This window comes from Grus americana, chromosome 4 (assembly GCF_028858705.1).
Source record: "Grus americana isolate bGruAme1 chromosome 4, bGruAme1.mat, whole genome shotgun sequence".
In the NCBI taxonomy this organism is placed as follows: Eukaryota; Metazoa; Chordata; class Aves; order Gruiformes; family Gruidae; genus Grus; species Grus americana.
The window spans coordinates 45,576,126-45,600,290 of record NC_072855.1 but is presented as its reverse complement, the minus strand read 5'-3'; the positions used below and the strand labels follow the sequence as shown (position 1 = coordinate 45,600,290).

Sequence of the window (24,165 nt, the reverse complement as noted above, 5' to 3'; positions counted from 1 at the left end):
ATGTTAAACGCTTCCTAAACTCATGCTCCTAATAAAATGTACTCCCGTCTTGGTTGTCTGGTAATACAGGCTTTTATACTATATTTCTTCTATGTCCTCCTTAAAAAATTGAGGTATGATTAAAGTACAAGTAAATACAGACTGATAGACCTTCCTCACAGGTACAAAAATCTTAGTGAAAGCTCAGATTTTCTCTTTCTTACAGGTGTTTTAAAGTATTGATGGATATACAGAATATGACAGCTCCATAATCTGATAAATGAATGTTAAAAAACAAAATCAGTTCCACTGTTTAGTAGTTTGTCATTACTGTTCAGGTTTGTTTTACATCAAGAAGCTAGACTGTATGGGAGGTGACTCACATAAACTATTGTATTTCTCTTCTGTTCACCTTTTCAGTCCTTTTTTTTTTTTTTTTTAAGATAGTGGTCCTCTCAATTCAAAGAAAGGAAAAAAAAAGTACACCTTGACCCTTGCTTCTAATCTTCTCATGTAACCGATGGACTGCTGAAACAATAGCAGTCACATCTGATACAACATCTTATTTATAGATGGAAGCAGCTGCATCCTCTGTCTTTGCATGCAAGAAGCCCTATTGTTTTCAAGTCACCAGGTTAATGAGACTGTGGGAAAATGAAGGCCTATTATAAAAATATTATTAAAGATAATTTAACACAAAAAGGAAGGGAGGATGTGGCTGGTACGACTTGCTCCTAAAATTGAGTTAGGTGTGGTGTAAATGTAGAAGTTATCAGCACTGACAATTTAAGCTATAGTATAGCCCTGAGTTTACTTGTGGATTCTTATATCACACTTATGTTTGGCTACCTCAAAAACATCTGTTTGCACAGGCCTGCAATTTCTGATGACTGAGTGTTGAACATTAATTAAGTTCAGTATGCAGGGAAAAGTCCCTGCCCCGTTATACTCCTTTTCCACCACTGAATGTTTTCTACTAGTATGCTCCCCTCAGACGGGTTATCTGCCTGCGCAGCGTGGTTTATCAGCAGATACTTCCGTACTGTCATCAGCGGGTCACTGGAGCAGGGCTCTGCCGATGGCGCAGTGGGGAGTGGGTGACACTGGCTGGTGGTATAGTTTCTTCAGCTAGGAAATGCTCCTCTGGGATCTGTGGCCAGCTGGCCAGCCTCTGAAACTGGAGCATGGAATTTGGGAGCTATAATAGGCTGTTAATCCCCCTGTTGTCATCTTTATTTTTTCCCTCTGTTGGATGTCCTAGATGGAAGGAAGGAATTCTCTCTTCATGCAAGTGCTCTCAGAGGCTTATGGAGAGCATCTTGAGCTTCTTTAAGGATCCCTGAAAGTCCGTGGATGAGCAGCTGGGACCTCTTTCCTTGCCGTGTTTTGGTCAGGCATCAGTTTAAAGACCATAGCCTGTGAAGCAGGGAATACAGTTTAGCAGTATGTGTTCCCCTTGTGTAGCATGTGCTCTTAGGAGCTGTAAGGTGTTTCCCATCTGGTTCATGCTGTGCAAATTAAAAAGAAAATTGCTAAGTGGAAAATACTGGATGATAGGAGCATTAAGAGTGAGCATTTTTTTTTTTCATTGCAACCAGAAGTGACAACAGTGCTAGGTTGGTTTGAAGTTTTTCATGTGAAATACTCTTTTTATTAAGAACATACCTTTAAAATTCATGCAAGTGGAAGTCTGACTAAATTATCAAGAGGGTGTTAAGATCAACATACGGGAACTCCTGGCATCTTCTGTAGCATACCTGTAATTCATAGAGATGCATCTTTGATAGCTATCTGGACCTGGTGTAAAGTGATAGGATTTGCTGAATTCTTTGGGTAAGTGGACTGAATGTTTGTTTTTCAAAATTTACAAGAAAAACAACAAAGACTCCAATAGCCCATGAAATTTCTAGTTCGAATTGTGTGGTGGGTTGACCCTGGCTGGAGGCCAGGTACCCACCAGACCGTCTCTCTCACTCCCCTCATTCAATAAACAGGGGAGAAAAGGCATAACGAAATGCTTGTGGGTTGAGATAAGGACAGGGAGAGATCACTCACTAAGTATCGTCACAAGCAAAACAGACCGAACTTAGAGAGGGAATTCATCTAATTTATTACTAGGCAAAACAGAGTAGAGGAATGAGAAAATAAAATCAACTCTTAAAACACTTCTCCCCACCTCTCCCATCTTCCCAGGCTCAACTTCACTCCTGGCTTCAACCTTCCCCCCCTCAGCGGCACAGGGGGACGGGGAGTGGGGGTTACGGTCAGTTCAGCACACGGTGTTTCTGCCGCTTCTTCATCCTCAGGGGGAGGACTCCTCTCATCGTTCCCCTGCTCCAGCATGGAGTCCCTCTCACGGGGTGCAGACCTTCAGGAGCAAACTGCTCCAGTGTGGGTCCCCCACAGGGTCACAAGTCCTGCCAGCAAACCTGCCCTGGCATGGGCTCCCCTCTTCACGGGTCCACCGGTCTGGCCAGGAACTTGCTCCAGCGTGGGCTTCCCATGGGGTCACAGCCTCCTTCAGGTGCCTCCACCTGCTCCGGCGTGGGGTCCTCCATGGGCTGCAGGTGCAATCTCTACACCCCCTCATCCTTCCTCCATGGGCTGCAGGGGGACAGCCTGCTTCACCATGGTCTTCACCACAGGCTGCAGGGGGATCTCTGCTCCGGCGCCTGGAGCTCCTCCTCCCCCTCCATCTGCACTGACCTTGGTGTCTGCAGAGTTTCTGACATCTTCTCACTCCTCTCTCTGGCTGCAAAAGCTCCCCCTAACTGGGTTTTTTTCTCCTTCTTAAATATGTTATCACAGAGGCGCTGATTGGCTTGGCCTTGGCCAGCGGCGGGTCCATCTTGGAGCTGGCTGGCATTGGCTCTATCAGACACAGGGGGAGCTTCTAGCAGCTTCTCACAGAAGCCACCCCTGTAGCCCCCCCACTACCAAAACCTTGCCACGCAAACCCAACACACATTGTCTCGTTCCAGGTTCTGGGTTACTGGGTTTCACTGTGCCATCTTCTGTTGAACTGGGATTTGGAAGTCTGACCCATGATGCTTGGTTGCAGGTGGTCATCAAGTCTGGGTACCTCAGAGCCTTCTCTCAGTTCAGTGAGGATGAGCTGATCAGCTGGGGTTTTTGAAGCTTAGTAAAAAGTTTCTGTTCTTGATCATTGCTTGTTTTTCCTTCCCTGTAAAGTGGTTACAATAGTTTTTTGGGAGAGACTCCCATATCGGAATTGTGGAATGTACTGAATAGATAATGTTTTTACAATTAGTTTTAGACTTTTTTTTTTCTATATTCAATTAAAATTTAGCTTTGGCTTACTGCTTTGAAACACTATGCTGTTCTAAGATACGGGATTTCTGGGGGGGTGGGAGTCGGGTAAGGCTTTTTTGTTGTTGTGTGTTTTTGTTTTGGCATCCATTCTTGATCTTTACATGTAACTAAAAACAAAGGACTTATTTTACTGGTCAACTTGTTACTTGGCTTACATTTTAATGCGTGTATAGTAATTTTGGCTCTTGATTTAACCTATCTAGGCAGTTTGATTTTTTTTAAATAAGACATTTTTATTAAAAGTCAGCAAGGTAGTATCTCTCTTGTCTGGAACATATTTTTATTTTTAGAAGAAGCCATTATTAGGGAGATGTTTTGCACTGTTCAGGTGTCTTGACCCTTCTTATCTTGTTGAAAATCTAGCTTCAGTAATCTTTTGGTATTAGACTGCTTTGTTGCATGGATTCTTTGGTAAATAGATTAATCTCTGGGTCTTGTGACTGTATTAATCTTGCTCTGCTGCTTAGGTTTGTTGAGGGATTTCTAATAATTAGGACGTCTTTGTGCTTGGTCTCAAAACAGTTACTGTGTTTTCCCGGGATTCTAATGGTGAAGTAGGACACAGCAGAGACAACCAGATGTGTTAGCACTAGGAGGTTATTTGGATACTTTTGCTTTCCATGTTGTGTAAAAAGCTTATAAATGTTTAAGTAGTTTTTGTAAGATACTGACCTGAAACAGAATCTTCTAAAAACACATTAACTGTGGGATTCGGTGTTGATATGTTCATGTAGGAGATGTTAAAAAAAAAAAAAAAGACTTCTTTAAAAAGTGCAGGCATCTTATTGCATCTTCTGATACTTCACTATGGGTGCTTGTAAACTGTGAACTACTGCTAGACTAAATCAAGTATTTTAATCATGTCAAAATGTATTTCTACAGTGACACAGTGGTTCTTTAATGGCATTCAGGAGTTTGGACAATCACATGGTATCACTTCTTGCTGAAAAATTTGTACTTACCAAACAAGCTCTTTTGATATGCTTCCTCGTGCCTTTCATTAATACGACACTGCAAATAAAAACATGAGAGCCACATACCAAGAGGCAATGGAATATTTCTTGTGAAGAAATGAAAGCTCTTCAGTGTATATTTGTTGCAAGTCTGTTTCAGCATATTTCTTCCAATTACTTAATTTTGAAAAATTTTAGTGTTGCTTCAAACTATTTTAGGATGCCTTTTAGCATCAAGTGAATAGCAAATACCAGAAGCCTTTGTTTTACGCGATGCTGCTTGGTCAGGATTCTTTTGTTCTTTGGATGAGTTGTCAACCCATAAACCTTTTTCCACATGTGAAGTATGTTGTTTTTAGTAAAGCAAGCACTCGCCAACAAAACACACTCCAGGAGTTAATGTGGACACGTGTGAGCCATCTCAGCGTTGTGAGTGCATTCCAGGCCTCTCAGACTTTCCTCTGCTGGCTTGAGGTCAGAAATAAAACTTATTCTTGGTAATAGTCGTATTAAGCACTCAAACAGCAGGCTGTTCAAGAGAATGAAATGCCATTAACCAGAAGGGCAATGACAGCATTTTTTTGTTGTTGTTTTAATTTGCTTAAGAGAATGAGATTACAGCCAGAAAATTGTCTTGTCAGACAGCCAGATATTGACTTCTTGGTCTTCCATTGCCAAATGCTCAAGCTTCTCCAGCTCACCCCCGAGCCCTCTGCCAGCTTGCTGTGGGAGCCAAGCGTGAAAGCTTGGGCTACTCCTTTCCTTGTTTGTTGGGCAAAATGTTACATGTCAGAGATCTAAGCATTATTTTTTACAAGAACTGAGAATTTGGGTAAGTTGTGTTACTTAGAGATCTGTTTTTCTCAAAGTCACCTTTTTTTGGAGGCAATATAAAAATATATTTATAACTTGAAAGTGAATAGGTGCTCTGATTTGCTAATATGTAACTCACTTTGAGTAACCGTACTAAGGGAGACTTGGTATTAAATATTAACTTTAATTTAGAAAGCCTGGAAAAATTGAACTTCTGTTTCAGGTCACTTGTGTTGGTATGAAGTACTTGACAGGTTTTTAATTTTTTAAGAAGTTATTCTGTGAGCATAAAGAATGTGTGTAAATATTTGTATTTTCAAGTGTTTGATGTTCCCAACTTGTGCCTTCTGTTTGCTTCCCAGCCCTTTAGCTCAGTGCTTTCAGTTTCTTTGCATTTCTTGATTTCTTCCCTTCCTGTTGTAAATCTTCCATGCTGTCAAATAGGTTTAAAACTAGCCAGCAGGCTCATAAGTGATGAAAATTGAGATATGTACAGTTTGTGTACAAAATCCTTCTTTCTTCAATTAAAAGAATAAATGTATTGAAATAAAAGATGGGGTCCCTGATTCACTTGTTTGATATGTACCTTTGAAAAACTAGTCCTTTGTGTCAACCTTAGCTGTTACTGTCTTCACTCAATCATCTTTCAACTATTTTGGATCAGGTTTGCAAGTTTAATCAGTTCCTGTAAAGCTGTTAGCACAGTACTGAGGTTTGTTTTTTTTTTTCTACCAGGGTATAAAATCAAGCTTAAAACCAAGTGTTTTTTGCTGATAGACCTTTATAATTCCACTCAAATAACTTCTGTAAAATGAAGAAATCTTTTTTTATTCAATTAAACGTAGGAAATCTTTAAAAAGAGAATTTTAAGTAACTTTACAAAAGTCTCTGTGATATCAGGCCTGCTGCAACTCAGTTATTACTGGGACTTGTGCTTTCTTCTTTGGGTATGTCTCTGGATCAGTGTTGAATACAGTATTTGTTCCCCATCCCCTGTCCCTCAGGAATTCTAAATCACTTGCAGCAAAAAGTAAGACAGGTTGCTGTTACATAAACTCCCATAGTTACAAAGTGAGACCATACGGATGCCACAAAGAGCTCAGCTATTGCCAAAGCCTAAAAAGGAGAAATGCCTAAGGATCTATTATACAACATTTCTGCTTAAAAAAAAAAATCCTTTATTCCACTGTTTAAAATGTAAAAATGATGTAATTAATTCCCAAAGCACTTAATATTTTTCAAGTAACTCCAGAAAGCTCTGTTAGATAGCATTGTACAAAGTTAACCTGTAGACTTTCTTACAGTAGCCTGAGCATAATGTTGTCCTGTCATCTCCCTGCGCCCTCCCTGTTGTGACCATTCCCCCACGTGTCAATGGAGCGCCCTGCCCCACACCCCCACCACCCCCAAGGTGTAATTAAGGATGCGTTGTTGACCCTAATCTACCTGGAGTTATCAGCTGCTTCACTGAAGGGCAAATAGTCTTTGCATATACTTGCATGGCCAACTGTGCTCCCTACCCTCACGGTGTGTGACTGTAACCTTAACCTAGTAAATAGCTAATCTCTAATAGCCAACCTCTTCTTACTCAGCTTGTACGTTCTGTAAGTTCACAGTGCAAGTTAATAATTTCAGAGAGTATGCGTTCTTGCATTCAATCTTTAGTTCAGACTTTTTTCATGTGCCGTTGGAAAGAAAATCAAGATATCCTTGGAAGGAAACTGCTCTGTAACTTCAGGTTATGTGGGTAGGAATCCATGACTTCTTGATATACTAAAATAAAAATGTAGTATTTCAGTGCTTTAAAAAAAAACCCCACCACCAACAAAACACTAAGAACATGAAACAAGGCATTTGCTGTTCTTGACTTTTACATTCATTCATAAGTCTTCAAAAAAAAAAAAAAAGGACAACAAAAGCACAAAGGAGTGCAAGTCAATGGCAAAAGTGCAGAACTGACCTCTGGGTGAGACAACTGTGCAGAGCCAGCTAAATCGTGACTGTAACATTGGGGAATATCCTCTGGCAAAACTTGCTGTGGAAACTTGAGGAGCAACTGTCTCTGTCCGTCAGCACGGTCTTTTATCTGTACAGTACCCACCCGAGCAGAAGAGAGCACGTGGTACGTGTGCTGCGTCAGTACATAGCTTGCGATCATAAAGCAATCTCTGGGAGGTTGCAAAAAGGCTTTCCCAATTCTCTGGGGCAGAATTTCAATTTAGCAGGGGGAGCCAAGGACTCTAGTGAGTGCAGGTTTCCCTGAACTGCGTGCTTTTTCAAGGCAAGTTTTGGGCCACTGTACGTACTAAATTGAAGCGAACGATTAGGGTTTGGCTGAAGTGAAGGTGTTCTGTGAACTGCGGATAGCTTAAATCGATTGCTTGTGACCATGATACACAGCCAAATCTTACTTTGTTTCTAGTCAGTTCAGTTGTGGAAGAATGAATATCAAGGATAAACAGTGCAGTCGTGGTGTTCTGCACTCAGAGGAAGGAGGGGAAGCAAGCTGTGGGATACCCTATTTGAGAACAGTATAAAGTATACAAAATTTTCAAGAAAATGATTGCATTACCAATTGTTTTCATAGACATATCCAGATGATGTACTTGTTCTAGAGCTCCTGGCAGCTTCCCGTACCTTCACAAGTGCCAAAAAAGCTTTAGTTAAAAGTACAGCTGGAGCCTATGTAGAAAATTTACCAGATTTTGCAGGATTTGGCTGGCTATAAAATGTGTGGGGCCTTGGAGTCGCTGCTGCATTCATTCGGTCGTCTTCTAGTATCTGAGACTGCCAAGAGAGGTGACAATTTCTTTCTTCCCTTGGTAGTTTTTTAGGGCTGTTTGCCCTGTAGCAGCTCCTTTGACGTCTCTAATTCATTTTTATGTTGGCCATCAACCATGTGTCTGCCTGTTCTGGCTAAATGCTAGTATTAGTGAAAATATAGAAGGGAATGTAGTAGAAATGTAATGAACTAATTCCTTCAAATTAAGCATGAGGAAAAAGCAAATGGTAGACATATTTGCTAGTCTATAGCAATTGCTAGGTTCATGAAGGAGCAAAAACCTATCTTTTATGAAAAAATGGAACTGGTGAAATGGGTTAAAAATGCTGGTAAGGGCAAAGCAACTAACGTGACAAGTTAGGAACTTCATTTGGCAGAAGTGCATGGGTCCTGTACATAGAAACAATGACTTTATAACCCGAAACCACTGTAGTTGTATCACCTGTTCCCGATGAAAAGTTTACAGTCTGACTACTGTTTCTTGAACTAGACAGTTTGCCTGAGGGTACTAACCATTTGCAGATTAAATAGATCAAATCCGACAGACAAGCCACCCCTTGATATGTTGGACACTAGAAATAATAATCATGATCTGTGTTAAATGTAACTGAGGACGTTGTTTTAAAAGGAGAGAGTCTCAACCCTTACAGGCTTCCCTGTCGGTAGTTATCTGGATTACACATGCTGCGATGATCTTTCAAAGAGATGTCCAGTCCCACCGAATGCTTTAGTTGAGACGCAGCACTGCGTGGAGGCAGCAGGCACGCTCTGAGGAAAGCTTGATGCAGGGATGGTGTGAGTAACTCCTGAGCTATGTTTCTAGACCTTGGGGCAGTGGGCAGGACGCAGAGACACCTTGGGTTTCCACAGAGCTAGTTTCGATCCGGCTCTGTTGCTCCTGAGGTGATTCCCTGTGGATCTACCTTCTGCACCTCACTCTCCAGGGTTTCTGTGGCTTATTTCACCAGCGGAGACGTGCCGTCTAAATGTACGGAGACTGTTGTGGGTATTGCCAGGCTCCTGACTTAATCAGCCCTTCCCAGCGGGGTTGGAGAGCAGAGAGCAGAAACAGTAATTAGCTTTACTGGTACCAGCATGAGGCCGGCAGAGGCCAAAGCTAATAACAAGGCTGCCTGGATCTCGGTTCCTCGTGCCGAACACCACGGGTGTGGTGTCCTCGTGCCTCACCCTCCCAGCCCTCTGCAGCTGGGGAGCCGATTTACCTCAGTCGCCATGCCCAGCCTTTATAGGAGTCTTCTGCTTTTAGTCACACTGCTACTAATCATCCCTCTTCCTCCGTGCCCAAAGCTCAGGAACACTGGGGAGCACGGTGCAGCCACAAGTCCCACCAGATGCTTCTGGAATAAGCCTCCTGGCTACCGCCTGGCTCCTGGAGGAGACGGCAGTGCTTCTGCACGGGCCTGCCAGTTCTTTTCATCCAGCATCATCTTAGGCCAGTGTATCTTCAGGAAATGTTCGCTGCTGTTCGAAATCACCTTTGTCACTCCGATGTTCTTGTGCCAGACTCAGGAAGAGGAATGGAAAGGTGTTTGTCTCTCTTTCATGTTTTAGGACATTTTATGTCTGTGCAAGCAGGTAATTATGTTGGTCATATTTCCTAGTACACTCCTAGGACTGCTTAGATTCTGATATGGTGCTCAGACCTGTTTAGAGTTGGGTTTCTAATAGCATTGCAAGGGCTTCTGTGGGGCACCCACGGAGGAGATCACACCTATTGTCCATCGGAGTGCTTTGGGGAGGGGCGCGATGTTTCACTGCCCCGCTTTAGCTGAGCTCTGTTTGGAGTTGCTTTTAGTGTTACAAGAAAAAAGTGAGGTGTCAGACTCGGTGGTAAATTACTAACTCAGCAGATAACCAGTAATCTCTAACGAGGAATGTCTGTACTTTTAATGTCCAATTTTGGAGTTCAAGCGCATGATTTTAAGCCGCTGTGAAGATATGCATTCAGTGTTGCTTACTCATCAGTTGATAAGTAGTATCTTGTTAAGATTTAGTAAATTGATGGCTGTCATATGCTCAGTCTAAATTAGTTTGCAAAGCAACGGGTAACCTTTTCCATATCAAGACTTGGTTAAAATGTTTGTAAATAATGATGCTTAAGATCTGGGTCAAAATACTCTGTTATGAAACTAAGGGTATGTATTTTATTATAAATGAGGAATTCAGTGTCATATCTCTAACACTTTTTTTTTTAATGTTATACTAAGCAAAGCATGTGACATATGGTATCACTTTGGAAAGACTATGGCAGTTGAAAAACCTGTTTCCCTTTAATATGGGTTGGATTAAGATTCTGAGAAACTGCCCGCTGCTGTCTTGTGGAAGGGGGTTTTGTGTGTCTGTGCGTTTGGTTTCTCCATCCCACAACACTTGCTTTTGGTCTTTTGGCAGCTGCACCACCCACAGACTTGTAAATGTCCATGTTTGTCAGGGCCGGGGGCAGGGAGAAACTAGTGCAACAAATGGAGGGACATTCTTGAACTTAGGGTAAATAAATAAAAAAAAAAATCACTCGTGACTGACAGCTAGCTATCTCATTAGCAGTTATTAGAAATTAAACTCTAGTTCAGCAGGCAGTTTGTAGACCAGCTGTAAGCAGTCAGTGCTATTGGATTGCCTTGTGTTCTTAAGTACAATTCTCTTGGCAGTAAAGAAATAGGTGGTAGTCTTTCTATGTCTTTACATTTGTTGTGAAGTTACTGAACAAAAAATACAGAGCCAGCCAGGTCAGGTAATGGAGGAAGCAGTATATCTGCTTCATTTCCAACTTCTAGCCTTTTCAGGATCTCTTGTGTGTGTATGATAGCGAGTGGACAATCATGTTCATAGGACCATCTCTGTAACCTGTGGTACAAATGCAGTGTTTCAAGGCATAGAATTGGAAATTCAACAAAGAATATAGGTGTTAGGTCTTGGGTTTGAGCTTGTCTGATGCTCATAGTGGATTTAGATCTGATGGATCCCTTCAGCAGAAGGAAGATGAGATGAAAGGGATTTCAAAGTGCTGAGAAAGAGCTATCTAGAGCTGCTAATGGGGGATGTTAGAGAGACGGGTGTTTCCAGACTCCCTCAGAGTACAGTTTGACAATATAGCCAAGCCAGTTTGAATGCCTTGTTCCCTCCAGAAAGGATTTTTTAGGGGCTGGCAGAGTGTTCCAGTGAAGTTTCACCACGTGACTTCTCTCTTACATCCTTTAAGCTTCTGTGCTGTTCATGAAGGTTTTCCCTTGTGGGTGCAGTGCTGGGTAAGACTGAAGCAAGAGAGTCGGGCCCTTCCCCGTAAGGGCAATGATCTGTTACATCGACTGAAGCTGCCCTGTGTCACTTCATCGTAATAGGCAGAGCAGTTGGGCTGAACCCAGCTCCTCCACCTGGTTTGCTGCCGAGCCAGGGTAGTCCCATGTGCCCTTCGTGCCCGGGCAGCCTCATGTGGGCTGGCTGCGGGTATATGTGTGACCTCTGCTCGTTGGACTTGGACCATTAAAAGGTCAGAGCACTAGCCTGAGTCAGAGAGGTGGCTTTGGCAAGTGGGGTTGGCTCACTGAGATGTCAGATGCTCTCCCAGTGCTCAAAAGGTCCAACCCTTTTGGGAAGGGAAGGCTGTTAGTTTGGTTTTTCCAACTTCTTTTATGGTACTCAGAGCTGTGTTTAGGTTTGCAGGGTAAGTGACCTGAGAGGGGGCCATGCTTTACCACCACCATAACCCTACAGATGTTTGACCTCCATGGGTGTTTTCCCCATTTGACTGGAAAATTTCTTAGGTGGTTGGTGTTCTGCTTCTAAGAGTGCAAAAATCTGCTAAAGTCAGATTAGAGCAGCATCTCCATTAAGCCCATCTGAGATACGGAAATTGTTTCATCCTCAAGTTGTATTTATAAACACACACACACACACCCCCCAAACCCCAAACAAACAGAAAACCAATGAACCAAAGTGCCTCCCCCCTTCCCCCTCCCAAACAAAAACAACCAACCAAACCCAAACCAAAAGACCACTCAGGTCCCTTTCAGAATCCTACTCATAGGAAGGAAAAAATACCACCCAAGAGATAAAAATTTGGAGTTAAATGCAGCCTCTGTTTCAGGAAATACCTGAGCTAACAAATAAATTTAGGCTTGGAGATTATTATGTGGAAAGTACTTTAGCATTTTTCTAATGTTTGCCTCCTTTGCGCAGAGGAGTAATCCCAGCTCTGGGAGGATGTGACCACTGGCATCTTTTGAGATGAATTTTTTGAGTGAGGATTGATTTGACATGCAAATATGTACTTCACGATCATTTGCCTGATAGTCTGGGAATAATTTTCATGTGACCTACTGTTGATGCTTCAAGTAAGGTTAATATCTGTTGGAAGAAATGCTCTGAAATATGCTGCTGAAAATTCAGCTGCTCAAAAAAAAAAATTAACATCATTCTTTGATACCTCCTTTTAAAACAAACAAACAAAATAATCAAATGACAGAGCTTGTGTTTAAAGTGTAAGCTGAACTAGAGAGGAGTTGTATGTTTGAATGTTGGGAAAATAGTATCTGTCTAAATGAATCTTAATGTTTTGTTTAAACACATGAATATAAAAGATGTATATCAGAATATAAACCTTTGAAATTAGCTATGGTATAATATTTTTCGCCCCCTTCCTCATGCTTTTATTGTATCTGCTTTTTTGATTCTTAAAGAAACTGAAAAACATGATTTTTATTTAATAAAACTAAAACTGTCCCAAGCAAAAAGGAAAGGTTTTACTTCAGCTAATACCCACTGTTGCCTTGGTGGTTGGAAAGGCGAACTTTATTTTTGTTTTGTTTTGTGTTTTTGCTTTGGTTGGATGTAAGCCAGCGATATAAAATGGTTGTAGGCCAGCCATAGAAAATAACTCACTGTATTTTCTCTTGATTATAGTACTACTGAGATATTTCTGTTGCAAGTTCTGGCAGAGTGCAGTTTCCAACTCATGCTGGTTTCTTTTGTTTCTGGATGTGAATTGTCATAGAATCACAGAATCATAGAATTGTTTAGGTTGGACAAGACCTTTTAAGATCATCAAGTTCAACTGTTAACCTAGAACCACCAAGTCCACCATCATGGTAATAAGCCAGTGCGGAGCTCCTCACCAGCTCAACCCTGGGTTGGTGGTGGCTGTTTGCAAGGAGTAACTTCTAGAGAAGGTGGTTGGGGTCTCCCCCAGCACTGAGGGCTTCTAGAAAATCCCAGTTTACAAAGTAGAGGTGGGCGTGATGCTCTGGGTGATTCTGGAAATGAGTGTGTTGCTGGCTGGGTTGTGTTTGACTTGTTCTTGGGAACTGATTTTTTTTTTTCTCAACCTGAGTATGAGGTTTGTGTTCCTGGGTTGATTTTGGTTTTGGGTTTTTTTTTTTCTTTTTTTGCTTGGCAAGGGAGAAATGCAACAAGCAGGGGTGGAGCGTGATGATGTTCAGCACTCAGACAGTGCTGAAAGCCCCCCTGGTGATTCATTGCCGGGCTTCTCCGTCCCAAAGGCACAAGGAGACCAATTCCAAGGTCTTATTTTAACAAGGTAAAACACCGGTATTCCTGAAAAGTTAGATAAAACATGAGCAGTTGGACCATTACAGCTTCCGATGCAGACAGATGTTCACAAGTGATTGTGCAGAGGTGGCTTACCAGGTTACCCCTTTGTCAGCCTAACAACATTGCTGCCTTAGCTTGTTATTAAATTTACAAAGCTTGTTTGTAATGGAAAGCTTAAAATGTTCACGTGAACAGTTATTGCAGATCAGTTGACAAAAGACAGCTCTTCAATGTCGCTGCGACTTACGTGCTCGTGATTTGGAATACGTGCCTCATTTAACAAATCTGATGTGTTATGAAGACCAGTATACTACAAAGTGTATGTTGTCGGGATTTTTTTTAATGATTACAACATTTTAAGTAATCCGTTTGAAGAAGGAATACTGTGTAGCTGTGGTTACTACTTGGCTATGATGTTGAAGTACCGTAACTTTACAGAAATTAAAATTTTTCAGAAAATAGATTGCTCTTACCCACTACAAGGGAAACTGTATGATTTTATCAAGGCCAAGTCTGGAGTGATGTGCTTCCTTCACGGCAATTTGTTTGGTTTAGTTATGCCTAGATTGTCTGGACTACAGTTTTTGTGCTTAAACTGGTATAATGGCTACTAACCCTGTCTGCTTTGAAACCTGTAGACTAAATAAGCACTCTAAAAAAAAAAAAAACCGCACCACCAGCAAAAGTATGTGAGAATTGTCATATCTTAATCTTGCTCTGACAGCTCTTGGGGAATCCTCTAAGCACAGCTAACCGCTAACCCTATTTTTAGTAGGCAGCTCTGCCTGATATACTGTGCTCTTCTTTTCCTGGCCATCCTAACTGCTCTTCCTGATGTCGTTCTCTAGGCTGAGGTCCTTTAAAATGCTTCCATCATTACAACTATGTGCCTATTAGTAGTTACTTTTTGTCTGTTTACTCCAGGATGCTTGTGTATCACTTAGTTTTCCCTGTTTGGTTCTTTGTTCCTGATTTTTTTTTTTTTAAACAAATTTTGTCATTTAAAAGCTGTCAATCATTATAGTCCTCTGTATTTGGATAAACCTATATAAAACTTATCAGCTACAAGTAGTTGTTTAAAAATAAGTCCCACTGTATTTAGTAGCTGATATATTTCTTAGCGCAAGATTGATTTTCATTTAGTAGGAGTCTTATTCCATATAGCTAATGGAAAACATGGGACAAATAACAGACTGTCTCAAAACAATTTGAGGCTCTCCTTAGCATTACCAAAAAAAAAAAAAAAGGAAAAACCCCTAGGAACTGGCATAACTCTGCAACAAAAGATGTGAATGTTTGCGCGATGAATGTGAAAATGGATAGAACAGATTTAGTACAAGCTTCCAACTGTTGGCTATAAATATTGAAAAGGCGTGAAAAGGCAATTATATATATTCTTAATGGTGAAAAACTTAAGTGCCTTTCATAATTATGGACTGTGCAGTCAGTAGGAGAGATCTTTTGTATTGAAACCATTTTGTTTGCATTTGGACATGTGACCAACGTTTGGATTTTTGACTACAGAACTTAGGCTTTTGTGTTAAGCATTTAATTGTCTGACTTCTGAGAGTCTGGAAAGCAGAAAAGAAATGCATAGCGCTACCCTGTAATTTCCTCTGCTCATTAGTTTGTTCACTGACTTCTACGAGATGGCAGGCTTTAATTTCCCGTCTATCCTTTCCACGTTTATCCCCATCTTATAGGATGATTATAATCATGAATGTCTTAATTTCTTTACTTCATTCTGCTGAAAGCTTTATGACCAGCAGGATATGTTGAATCGATTTTACTAATCTTGAGCCAGTGTTAAAAGTCTGTTAGTGTGGGTTGGGTCATTGAACCTTCCAATTCATTTTTATAAATTTGAGCAGGTCTGCTGGCAAGATCGAAAACCAAAACCTGTTTATATTATTATATGTAAATCTGTGAGGCATTACATGGAAGTAGAGGTTTTCAACCCACTTTCTGTTAGGAAAAAAAAAAGATCTAAAATGCAAAAATAAACATGTAATGAAATTGGCTTTTGAGGGAAGATAATTTAAAATGAAAATAATTCCCAAAATAAACAAAATGTATTTGAAACACAGGAAGGCTGATTTAAGTATCCGATTGAAACATCTTGTTTCTCCATGACTATTTTACTGTGATCCTATGGTGCTTCTCCAGCCTTTGACTTTCAGAGGCAGTAATGCAGCCGAAGGCTTTGGATAAGAATATTTTTGTTCTCAACTGGGACGACTCCCAGTTAAGACAAACCAGGAAAATGGGATTTCTCCTTTTTCTTTGTGAGGTTTTGGAGTTGTTCCTGATCAGCTTCATGTGTGGGTACTTCAGTTCCAGATTAAAATTGCCTATTCCTCCTGTTTCTAATCCAGTTTAAAAATTCCATCCATAACCCAGAACAAATGTCCCCACCCTCCCCACAGTGGAGCTAAAAATAATTTTTTTTTTTGTGGGTCAACAAGTCTTAACAAGATCAATATAATTTCCATATTCCTTTCCCACTGCCTAGCTGAAGCAGAGGAAGCGAAGACTTGGGATGGCTTGATGCCCTTCTGATTAAGGCTGATTCCCAAGCTTAGTCATGCCTGGTTGCTGTGGAGTCATATTTTGTCATAAATTTCCTGAGGCAAATTCATACAGGGTTAAGATGGTAAAATTTTTCAGAACTTGAGTGGCCACTGTTACATTTAGCTGAAGTTCGGATAACTAATTTGGCATTTGATGGCTCTAGCAGACCTTTAAGTTAAAAAATTGCCTTTTAATCCCAGTCACCTGTTTGGAATATGAGTAAGGAAGTATTTGTCTTTAGAAACTCCTCAATTTCAAATTGTCTCATCGTTGTCTTGGAGAGCTGTGGTTTTGAGGTAAGCCAAGCCATTGCCTGGAACAAGCAGTTAATGAAAAGGTAGACAAGGCTGGTGGGCGGCAAACCAGGGACGGCAAAGCTACTCTGCTACGATCAGTTGTCTTCCTACTCTGTCTACCTGGCTTTGCTCCCCACCCGTCTCCAGCACTACTCGTTCTTGCTTCCCACCCCTCCGTTTTTTACATCTGCCCTGTGCCAAACAAAAGAAAAAAATTACAATGGCAATGTGGTGTGATGGTGCTTATCAGAGCAACTCTGAGCTGAGACCCCTTGAATCTGTGTCATGAATGTTGCGTTTCCACGCTGGCAGCTTGTCTGGTAGGTGATGGTGGGAAGGAGAGGGCTGTGTTGGGCTGGATGGTGACTGGAGAGGTCTGTTTTGCTCTAGGCAGGAAAACAGGAGTCCCACAGGAGTAGAGGAGGGCAAATGGGATCTGAAACTGTGCTAAACAGGGTTGATGAACGGGATAGGAACTTCTTCAACCCTGCTGTGAGATCATTGAAGAGAGCAGCGTCACCTGATTCTGTAGGCTTTCTGTTTGAAAAATCAGACTTCAGTATTAAAAAACCCAAGTTTGGCCGAAGAGAATGCTAATTGTTTCATATGCAAAACTGATAGACCAAGCTTTGTTTCCTAAACTATACTTAGAAACTGAATGCGTTAAGAATTAGCAGTTTTATTCTATGTTCAGGAATGAACTTTTATTAGTCTATGATAGCTTACAGTTTTTTATGTACTTCAGAATTGACTGATATAAAGGAAATAGTTGTTTCAGGTAAATTTACAAAAGTAAATTACAGAATCTATATTCATCCTTAAAATATGGCCCCTTTTTCATTCACAGAAGTACCAGTTTGGGTGACTTGACATATGTAATTTCACTTAAATATTTAATTTATATCTGTGTAGTTGCCAAGTCAGCATTGAATCAATAAATTGTTTTCTTTAACTTTGGCTTTAGTTATTTTTTAAGCCATGGATTTCTATGTAGCATGCCGTACACTAGTAAGAATGGCTTGCAGAAAAATGTTGTGGTAGCATACAGTGAAGTTAAAAAAGAATAATTTATCTTAAATTGTAATGTAATAGTTTGGATTCTGGCAGGCTTCCCATGTGGTGGTCCCCCACCCCTGAAAATGAAGGTCCTGATGTAAGAAAAAATGTCAAAAATTTGTAGTACATGACAAATACTTCATTTTAATCTCTTCAACAAATTAGTAGTGGTATGGCTCACTGATTAGTCCATGCATACCTGGGCATGCTCCTGCACAGCAACTGTGAGTGTTTAGAAGCTGGAGGTGAAGATTAATTCTTCATCTTCACGTGTGCATGGCAGGGATTTTGGTATCAGTAATACTGGATTTTTTTTTGCCACGGCGTAAGTCGTGTTTTGTGGTTTTGCTGGCAGCTTAATATTTGCAAGGTGTGAGCTCACCCTTAGGGTAAGGTCTTGCCTTGGGAGATAGGTTTGGCTGGGATAACTGATGTAGCTTCCCCCCACCGTGTCTGCCCTGCCTTTCCTTCAGAGGCTGCTGTCTCTGAAGGCAGTAACTTGTGTCGTCTCCTGAGCTGCTGTTAGTGTGAACCAGATGTGAGCAGACACATCTTTTCTGTGGACACAGAACTTTCTGTTGAAAGCCGGATGGGATTGATGTTGCTGTAGACCAGTCTTGTTTCTTTTGGCGATGCAGGCACTGCTTTGGCCTCGGTGAGCCTGTGCGGGCAGGTGCTAAATCAATGCTAGAGGAAAAAAAGAAAATATAAATGCTTGATATGGCTACCTGAATTGCTGAGAGTCAAATGATTTCAGGTGTTGGATGTGAAGAAAAGGGTAAAAAAACCCAGGATCCTGCAGCTACAAGGAAAGAGAGGCAGGACTTCAGTAACCTGGGTTTGGATTGTGGCTTCATTGCTCACTAGGAAGAAAAACTTGGCATTGCTGCTCTTGTTAGCATATCGCGATTTGGGGGGAAAAACCCCCATTAAAGTACTTGAAAAGGGAGGTTCCACTTTGAGCTAAAATGACTGTTTAGTCAGCCATATAGAAACGACAGATGCCTTTCTTCCTGCCAACGGGTTCATGGTCTGCTTAAACCCATCGAAGACTTTGAGGTCCCACCTTCTCCCCGGTGCATGACCTGTTGCCTCCGTGACCCCGACGCTGGACTTGGTGGGTCTCATGCTGCCAACAGAGAGGCTTGAAGTTCAGTCCCCGCGAGCGGGTGCTCATCCAGGGGCCGGGGAGGGATGGGCTGGGACTTCCCGTTTTCACACAGGTGAAACCTGGGATTGGGGGGGGAGTGTCTGGAGCTGCCAGGTGGGATGGGAAGCGGGTGCATCCCCCCACCACTCACCATCCCCTCAGAGCCTGGTGCTACTGGTGGTTGGCTGAATGTGAGCTGAAGATGGGTTATTTTAACAAAGATCAGCCTTTCAGAGCCTGTTATATGCTCAGCAGGCAGATCTTTTTGAGCCTAAGGTGAATATTAAGTGCTTTGAAAAGGTCTTTTTTTTTTTTTCTGTCCTCCAAGACAGTGAATTAAGGATTTAGCTTGTATTTTAATTTTACCCTTTGATTTAACGTAAACCAAACTGTTATAAGATGAAAGCTTCTTTCCACTTGTTTGCCACTTCACAGAAATGAGTGAATTTCTCACTAAGAGAGCAATGAATTTCTCAGCTCAGCATTTTGCTTTTTCACTGTGGCAAGCATGAATAGTTGAGTTGGACGTGTAGTTAGTCACATCTAAATGCAAACCAGGACTGAAACCGCTGTACATCTGCAATTTTTAGAGGTTTAACTTTTTCAGTCCAAAGTAGCAAATTTTCACATTTCTGTCACTTTACTAAAGTAAAAATTTCTTCATTAAGCTAGTATGAATTTGAGGCCAACATTCTGGTTTGGGTTTGTCTGGTTTGTGTAACCGGCATTGCCAAATATGTTTGAAGCACAAATGAAATGGATAGAAATGTCTGGGCATAAACGTATGCAGATTTTTATTAGAATGGAGAGCAGAGGTAAGGTTGCAGACCGATGGGTTTCTGCAGATGTAATTGAAGCTGAGCTGTGTTAAAACTTGAGTCTCTCCGTTGTGTTTCAAAGTAGTCAGAACTTTAAACTGAGCCAGCTGACACCGCGGAAACAAACAAATTAAGAAATAACACTGAATTAAACAAATTTCAGGCTGCTCCACACACAGCAACCCAAGCATACGACTTTGGCTGTGGTACAAATGTAAGCGTAGATTGGATTTTAGTCTTTTAGCCCTCATTTAAATAAAAACGTGCTTTAAAAACTGTGCTAATTTGTGCTTTGCATTTAATTTTTGGTTTTGGAGTTTCGATTGAGTTTTTTTTTAAAGCTGTTGCCACTATCTTTGTGTAGAACTTGATTCTTGTAGCAAGATCAGCTGAGCCTGTGCATTGCTTTTGCTATCTTTAATTTTTTTTTCAATTCTGCTGGCTAGATAAAACTAGAAAGCAGAAAGTTGGTGGTTCCTTGGTGCTTTTGTATAAATAGTCCTTCCCCCAGCAGAATGTTTAACCAGTTGTGGCGGTGATTGATTAGCTTTGCTCCTCTTGACTTTTATAAACTGTTATAAAGTTATATTTTAAAAAATAAAGAGAGAAACTGTGTGAAGACTGACTTTCTCTGAAGTTTTGATGGCTCAGTCTGCCACCTGGTGGTAATTTGAGTATTTGTGTTGCAAAAACAACCACCAAGAAAGCATCGGACTGCTGCTGTCACCTGCGCGCTTTTAATATTCTGTGGATTAGTTAGAGGCAGCTTTTGGGGACGCTGCGAGCTGGCAGAAATGTTTGTGTAAGTCACAGTGGGATTGAATTTAGCAGCTGCTTTATGGTTTTGCTCAACTAGGTGGCATAAATCACGTAGGCAGGCTGTGTCCTTCTTGAAAGACAAAGTTCTTTTCCTGAAAATTGTAAAATTTTAGCTTTTTGGCAAGTGTCTAGAATATCAAAATTAAAAACGAACATAGCTTACATGCCTGAGTTTATGTGCGTGCGTTATTTTTGTGAAATGGCTTTTATTAAACCATCATTTCAAGCATTCGGAATCTGTTTAGGATTTTACAACACTTGGCACAAATATTTCTAAAGGACTCTTGCATTCCATTAATTCACTTTTAATTAAGAAGTTGGATCAGCTATTTATATTCTATAATGAGTATGTTTGCTAAGTAAGTAAAGTGTAGTTTTTCTCTGAGATAAATGGAAAACTGAGGTGACCTGATGACAATAACCCGATATTATTCTTTTTTTTTTTTTCCTTCCCTAATTGCTTTCCTACTCTTTAATGCTGCAGACTGACTGGAAGTGTGCAGTGCCTGCTGACAATATATGAAAATGTATCTGGCTCTTTTGTCTCTGCTATATTTTTCTGTACCTTGCACCATTACGGAGAATTTAATTGAAAGCAATGATGCCGGTTGTTACTTAAGTTTCAATGCCAAACTTGTGGTGCTAGAGGGAGCTCTTTCCTGCTAGACACCCTCTGGAAAGGTACAGCTTAAAGAACGGGCTGCAGCACACTTCTCAGAAACAGTTGTCTGATTTAATGGCAGTGCACATCAGCTGCAATGTTATAATGACTATTTGCTTTGATGGGAAACTGCTGCCGGGAGCACCGGTCTGTTTTCTTGTTGCTTTTTTTACAAATCAACAGAAACGTGTCTCTCTCTGATGAGATGTCTTCAACTTTATCTTCCCTGTGTTGCTGCAGCCAGCAGCCATGATGGAAGCACAAGTAAAGATCTGTTTATTTTTTAATTTTCTTTGTCATCCCGTCCCCACCCCCCCCTGCCTTGTAGATCTCCAGGTGCAGATTTGAGAGGCAAGGTGCTCCACCATCTGCAGTTCCTGGTGTGGGAACCTAAGGGATGTTGTGTTTGCAAATATTTGACAAGTATGCTTATATTTTGAAGAGGGCTTATTTATTTTTTAAAAAGCATTCACTAAACTTATCTTGTCTGTTGCTTGTGAAGCTGCTTTGACTCACTTCAGCTGCATTTCTCAAGGAATGTGACCTGTGTTCTTTACTGCTTGGTACATCCACAGAGTTCATCGCTAGGTTTGTGTCACGCAGCAGTTTTGGAAACTAAATATCCATGGATCACTTTTGCTATGCACTTCCACTTTTAGGTCTGGGGATCCCTGTAAGGAACATCCTTAATGGTTCTTTATTCATCTGTGAGTCCTTCACTGCACGCAAAATCTGTGCCACTCGAGAGAAACCTCAGTGCAAGCTGGTGGCAGAGGGTTGTTCTCCTTCTGTTCCGTGTCTGCTTGTTGTTAGACAGGCTCGCTGAAAATGAATTACAGTAGCACCTTCTGGCCAGGCTCTCTTCCGTGTAATCCACTGCTGTGGGCATCCGATCCCCAGCGGTCCACTCCCAGTGTCCCACGGCAGCCAGAGCCCGGCGCGTCCGGACGAGTGGTGGCGGTGCCACGGGGACTGTCGGGCTTGTGTCTTACTGTGCTGCCGGCGCGGGGCTCCCGGGAGCCTCTGCTCGCCCCCAGCCTGTCTGGCAAGTGAGCAGGTCACTGACTGTGGCAGACGTGGTCTTTCACATGCTTTTATTAGTATTAAAAAAAAAAAAAGGGTGTGTGTGTGTGTCAAAAAAGCATGCGACTACTGTATTTTCTCTTCAAAGCCCTCTATGTGTAAAGTCCCTCCATCCCAAACCATGCATAATTACTTTTGTCCTTGGTGTGTCCTCTCCTCCTCGCAGGAGGACCAAAGCCTCTAGAGGGCAAGGAAGCAGAAGGACCAGAATAGAAGTGAAATCACAGCATTTTGGCTTGTGCATTTCTTCCGCTTTTTCAAACTGAATATTTGCTTTTTTCAGTGTGAGGAAAAGATGATCTTTTCAATACTGAATGAGACACATCTATTTAGATATCTTTAGATTAACGATTGAGTGTAACTCCTGGTATCTCTTCTGATCTGTACCGTGGTTTTAACAAGTACAGTAACATTTCTACACTTAATGTATTTAATTAGATTTTATTTTTATTTTTCTTACTTGAATTTAAGCTGTGTGACTTCAGTCCTAACATCTCTGCCCAAATACCATATCTAGCATTCTTTCATTTTGTCTGAAAACTGAAGTATTTCTGTACTTTGTGGTCAATGTTAAATACACAAATATTTCCCAGTGACCAAATCTTTAATAAATTTATAGCTTTGATGTATTCCATTACTTGAAAACATCATCTTACAGTAAGTTATGAGAATGGTATTGGTGTTAGTTTGGTCTCAACTTTGTCAGCCTCAGCTAGTGGTTGTAAGCCACTGCTCTGATTTTTCAATGAATTATGGATAATACATTGTCTCTTAACACGTTTAAAAAATTGGATGATGAAACAGCATCAAATCCATGAGCCAAAGTTAAATCACCCTAGAAGTTGTGGGCTACACTAAAGTTTTCTCTTAAGTGCTGTAGTTATTTTAAGTATAACATTAGCAAAGCTTCTAGACTGACATTAGTGTTTCCATAGTTACCTCTTAGGAAGTTTTAGTCTTCGATGTTGTTTTTATATCTTTATTAATGTTATTCTGTGAGCTGGATAGTGGAGGTCTACAGCTGTTGAATGTAACACTTCACCGCGTAACTAGGATTGTATTGATGATTTTTTTATTATCTTGTGCCAATAATTTTCTGTTCATGCCAATTTTTTTCCTCGTTTAAGCTTGTGGCTTACCTTCCATTTGAAGAGGATACAACTTTATAAATATTTATGTACAATGGAGTATTTTGTTAGACTGGTTTGTATTTTTCTTTTTCTTTCCCCTGAACATGAAAATACCAATTTCCGTGAGCTTACTTTATGAAAATAAACGAAGGTTTTTGGGTGCGTTGCCATTGGGAAGCAGGACAGTGCTAGTTGCAAAGTAGCTCAGTGGAATTCTGGACCTGACTTGTTTCCTGGACATGAGTAACAACAGCAAAAGCAGAAAGGTTTCTGTGTTTGTGTTTTCCTATGTGGACATATCATCATTCTTACCCATGTCAGGTTCCAGTGTAGAGTCAGAGGTATTCCTGCAACTTGCCTTTAACCTCTTGGAAACGTGTTACTTCAAATATTCCTGCTGCCCTATTAGGATAGTGCTGGATGCTTTGCAAAAACAGTATTTTAACAGCTTGTACCAAACTGAGAATTCTAATAATGCTTTCCTTATGTTTGTAGGATTTGGAGATTGTGTATTCCTATTTACATGGAATGGAAGCCTTGTCTAATCTGAGAGAGCATCAGCTAAGGTATGACACTTTATCATTAAAAACACATGTATGTTAATGCACTAACAAAGCAATGGAACAGTTGGTTTGGTAACTATACACTAGTCTTGTGTACCCTACCTCAAACTGAAAAGCTGGCTATCACTGCATCCATTTCTTCCCTTTGTTGTCCTAACACTTTCGCCTTCTGTATGTGCATGTGCGTATCCCTACTTGTTCCTTCTGATTTCTGTTACAGATGTGTTGTTTTTCTTTTCAAATTTTCAGACTAGAAGTAAATGCTTAATATACAGAGTACAAGTTCCAGTCCTGAATGAAAGTCCATGTATAGTCCAAATCATTTATATAACATAATAATCATGAGAGCTGAGTCTGCTATTCAGCTTCTGTTTCACTTTGTGCTTGCTTTTGTGTGGAAGCATTAGACAAATTATGCAAATGCTACACGTGCAACTAATGCTTAATAAAAAATTACTAAAAAATGTCATCCACATATTTTTATTGAAATGCTTCACGAAGCAAATAAATTCAAGTAAAGACTTCCAAATGAACTTCTATTTTTTTTGTAAAGAGTTGTGTTTGATTTTTTTAAAGTAATTGTTTCAGTT

General features: G+C 40.8%; 1 protein-coding gene across 6 annotated transcripts in view; it reads left to right on the top strand.

The window, feature by feature from the left end:
- RAPGEF2 (Rap guanine nucleotide exchange factor 2) overlaps positions 1-24,165 on the top strand; it is a 192,404-nt gene that overhangs the window by 37,555 nt on the left and 130,684 nt on the right. For all 6 annotated transcript variants that reach the window (XM_054823761.1, XM_054823758.1, XM_054823760.1 and 3 more), the window contains exon 2: positions 23,508-23,578. In XM_054823761.1, coding sequence (XP_054679736.1) covers positions 23,508-23,578 — 71 coding nt within the window. The remainder of the gene's footprint in view (positions 1-23,507; positions 23,579-24,165) is intronic.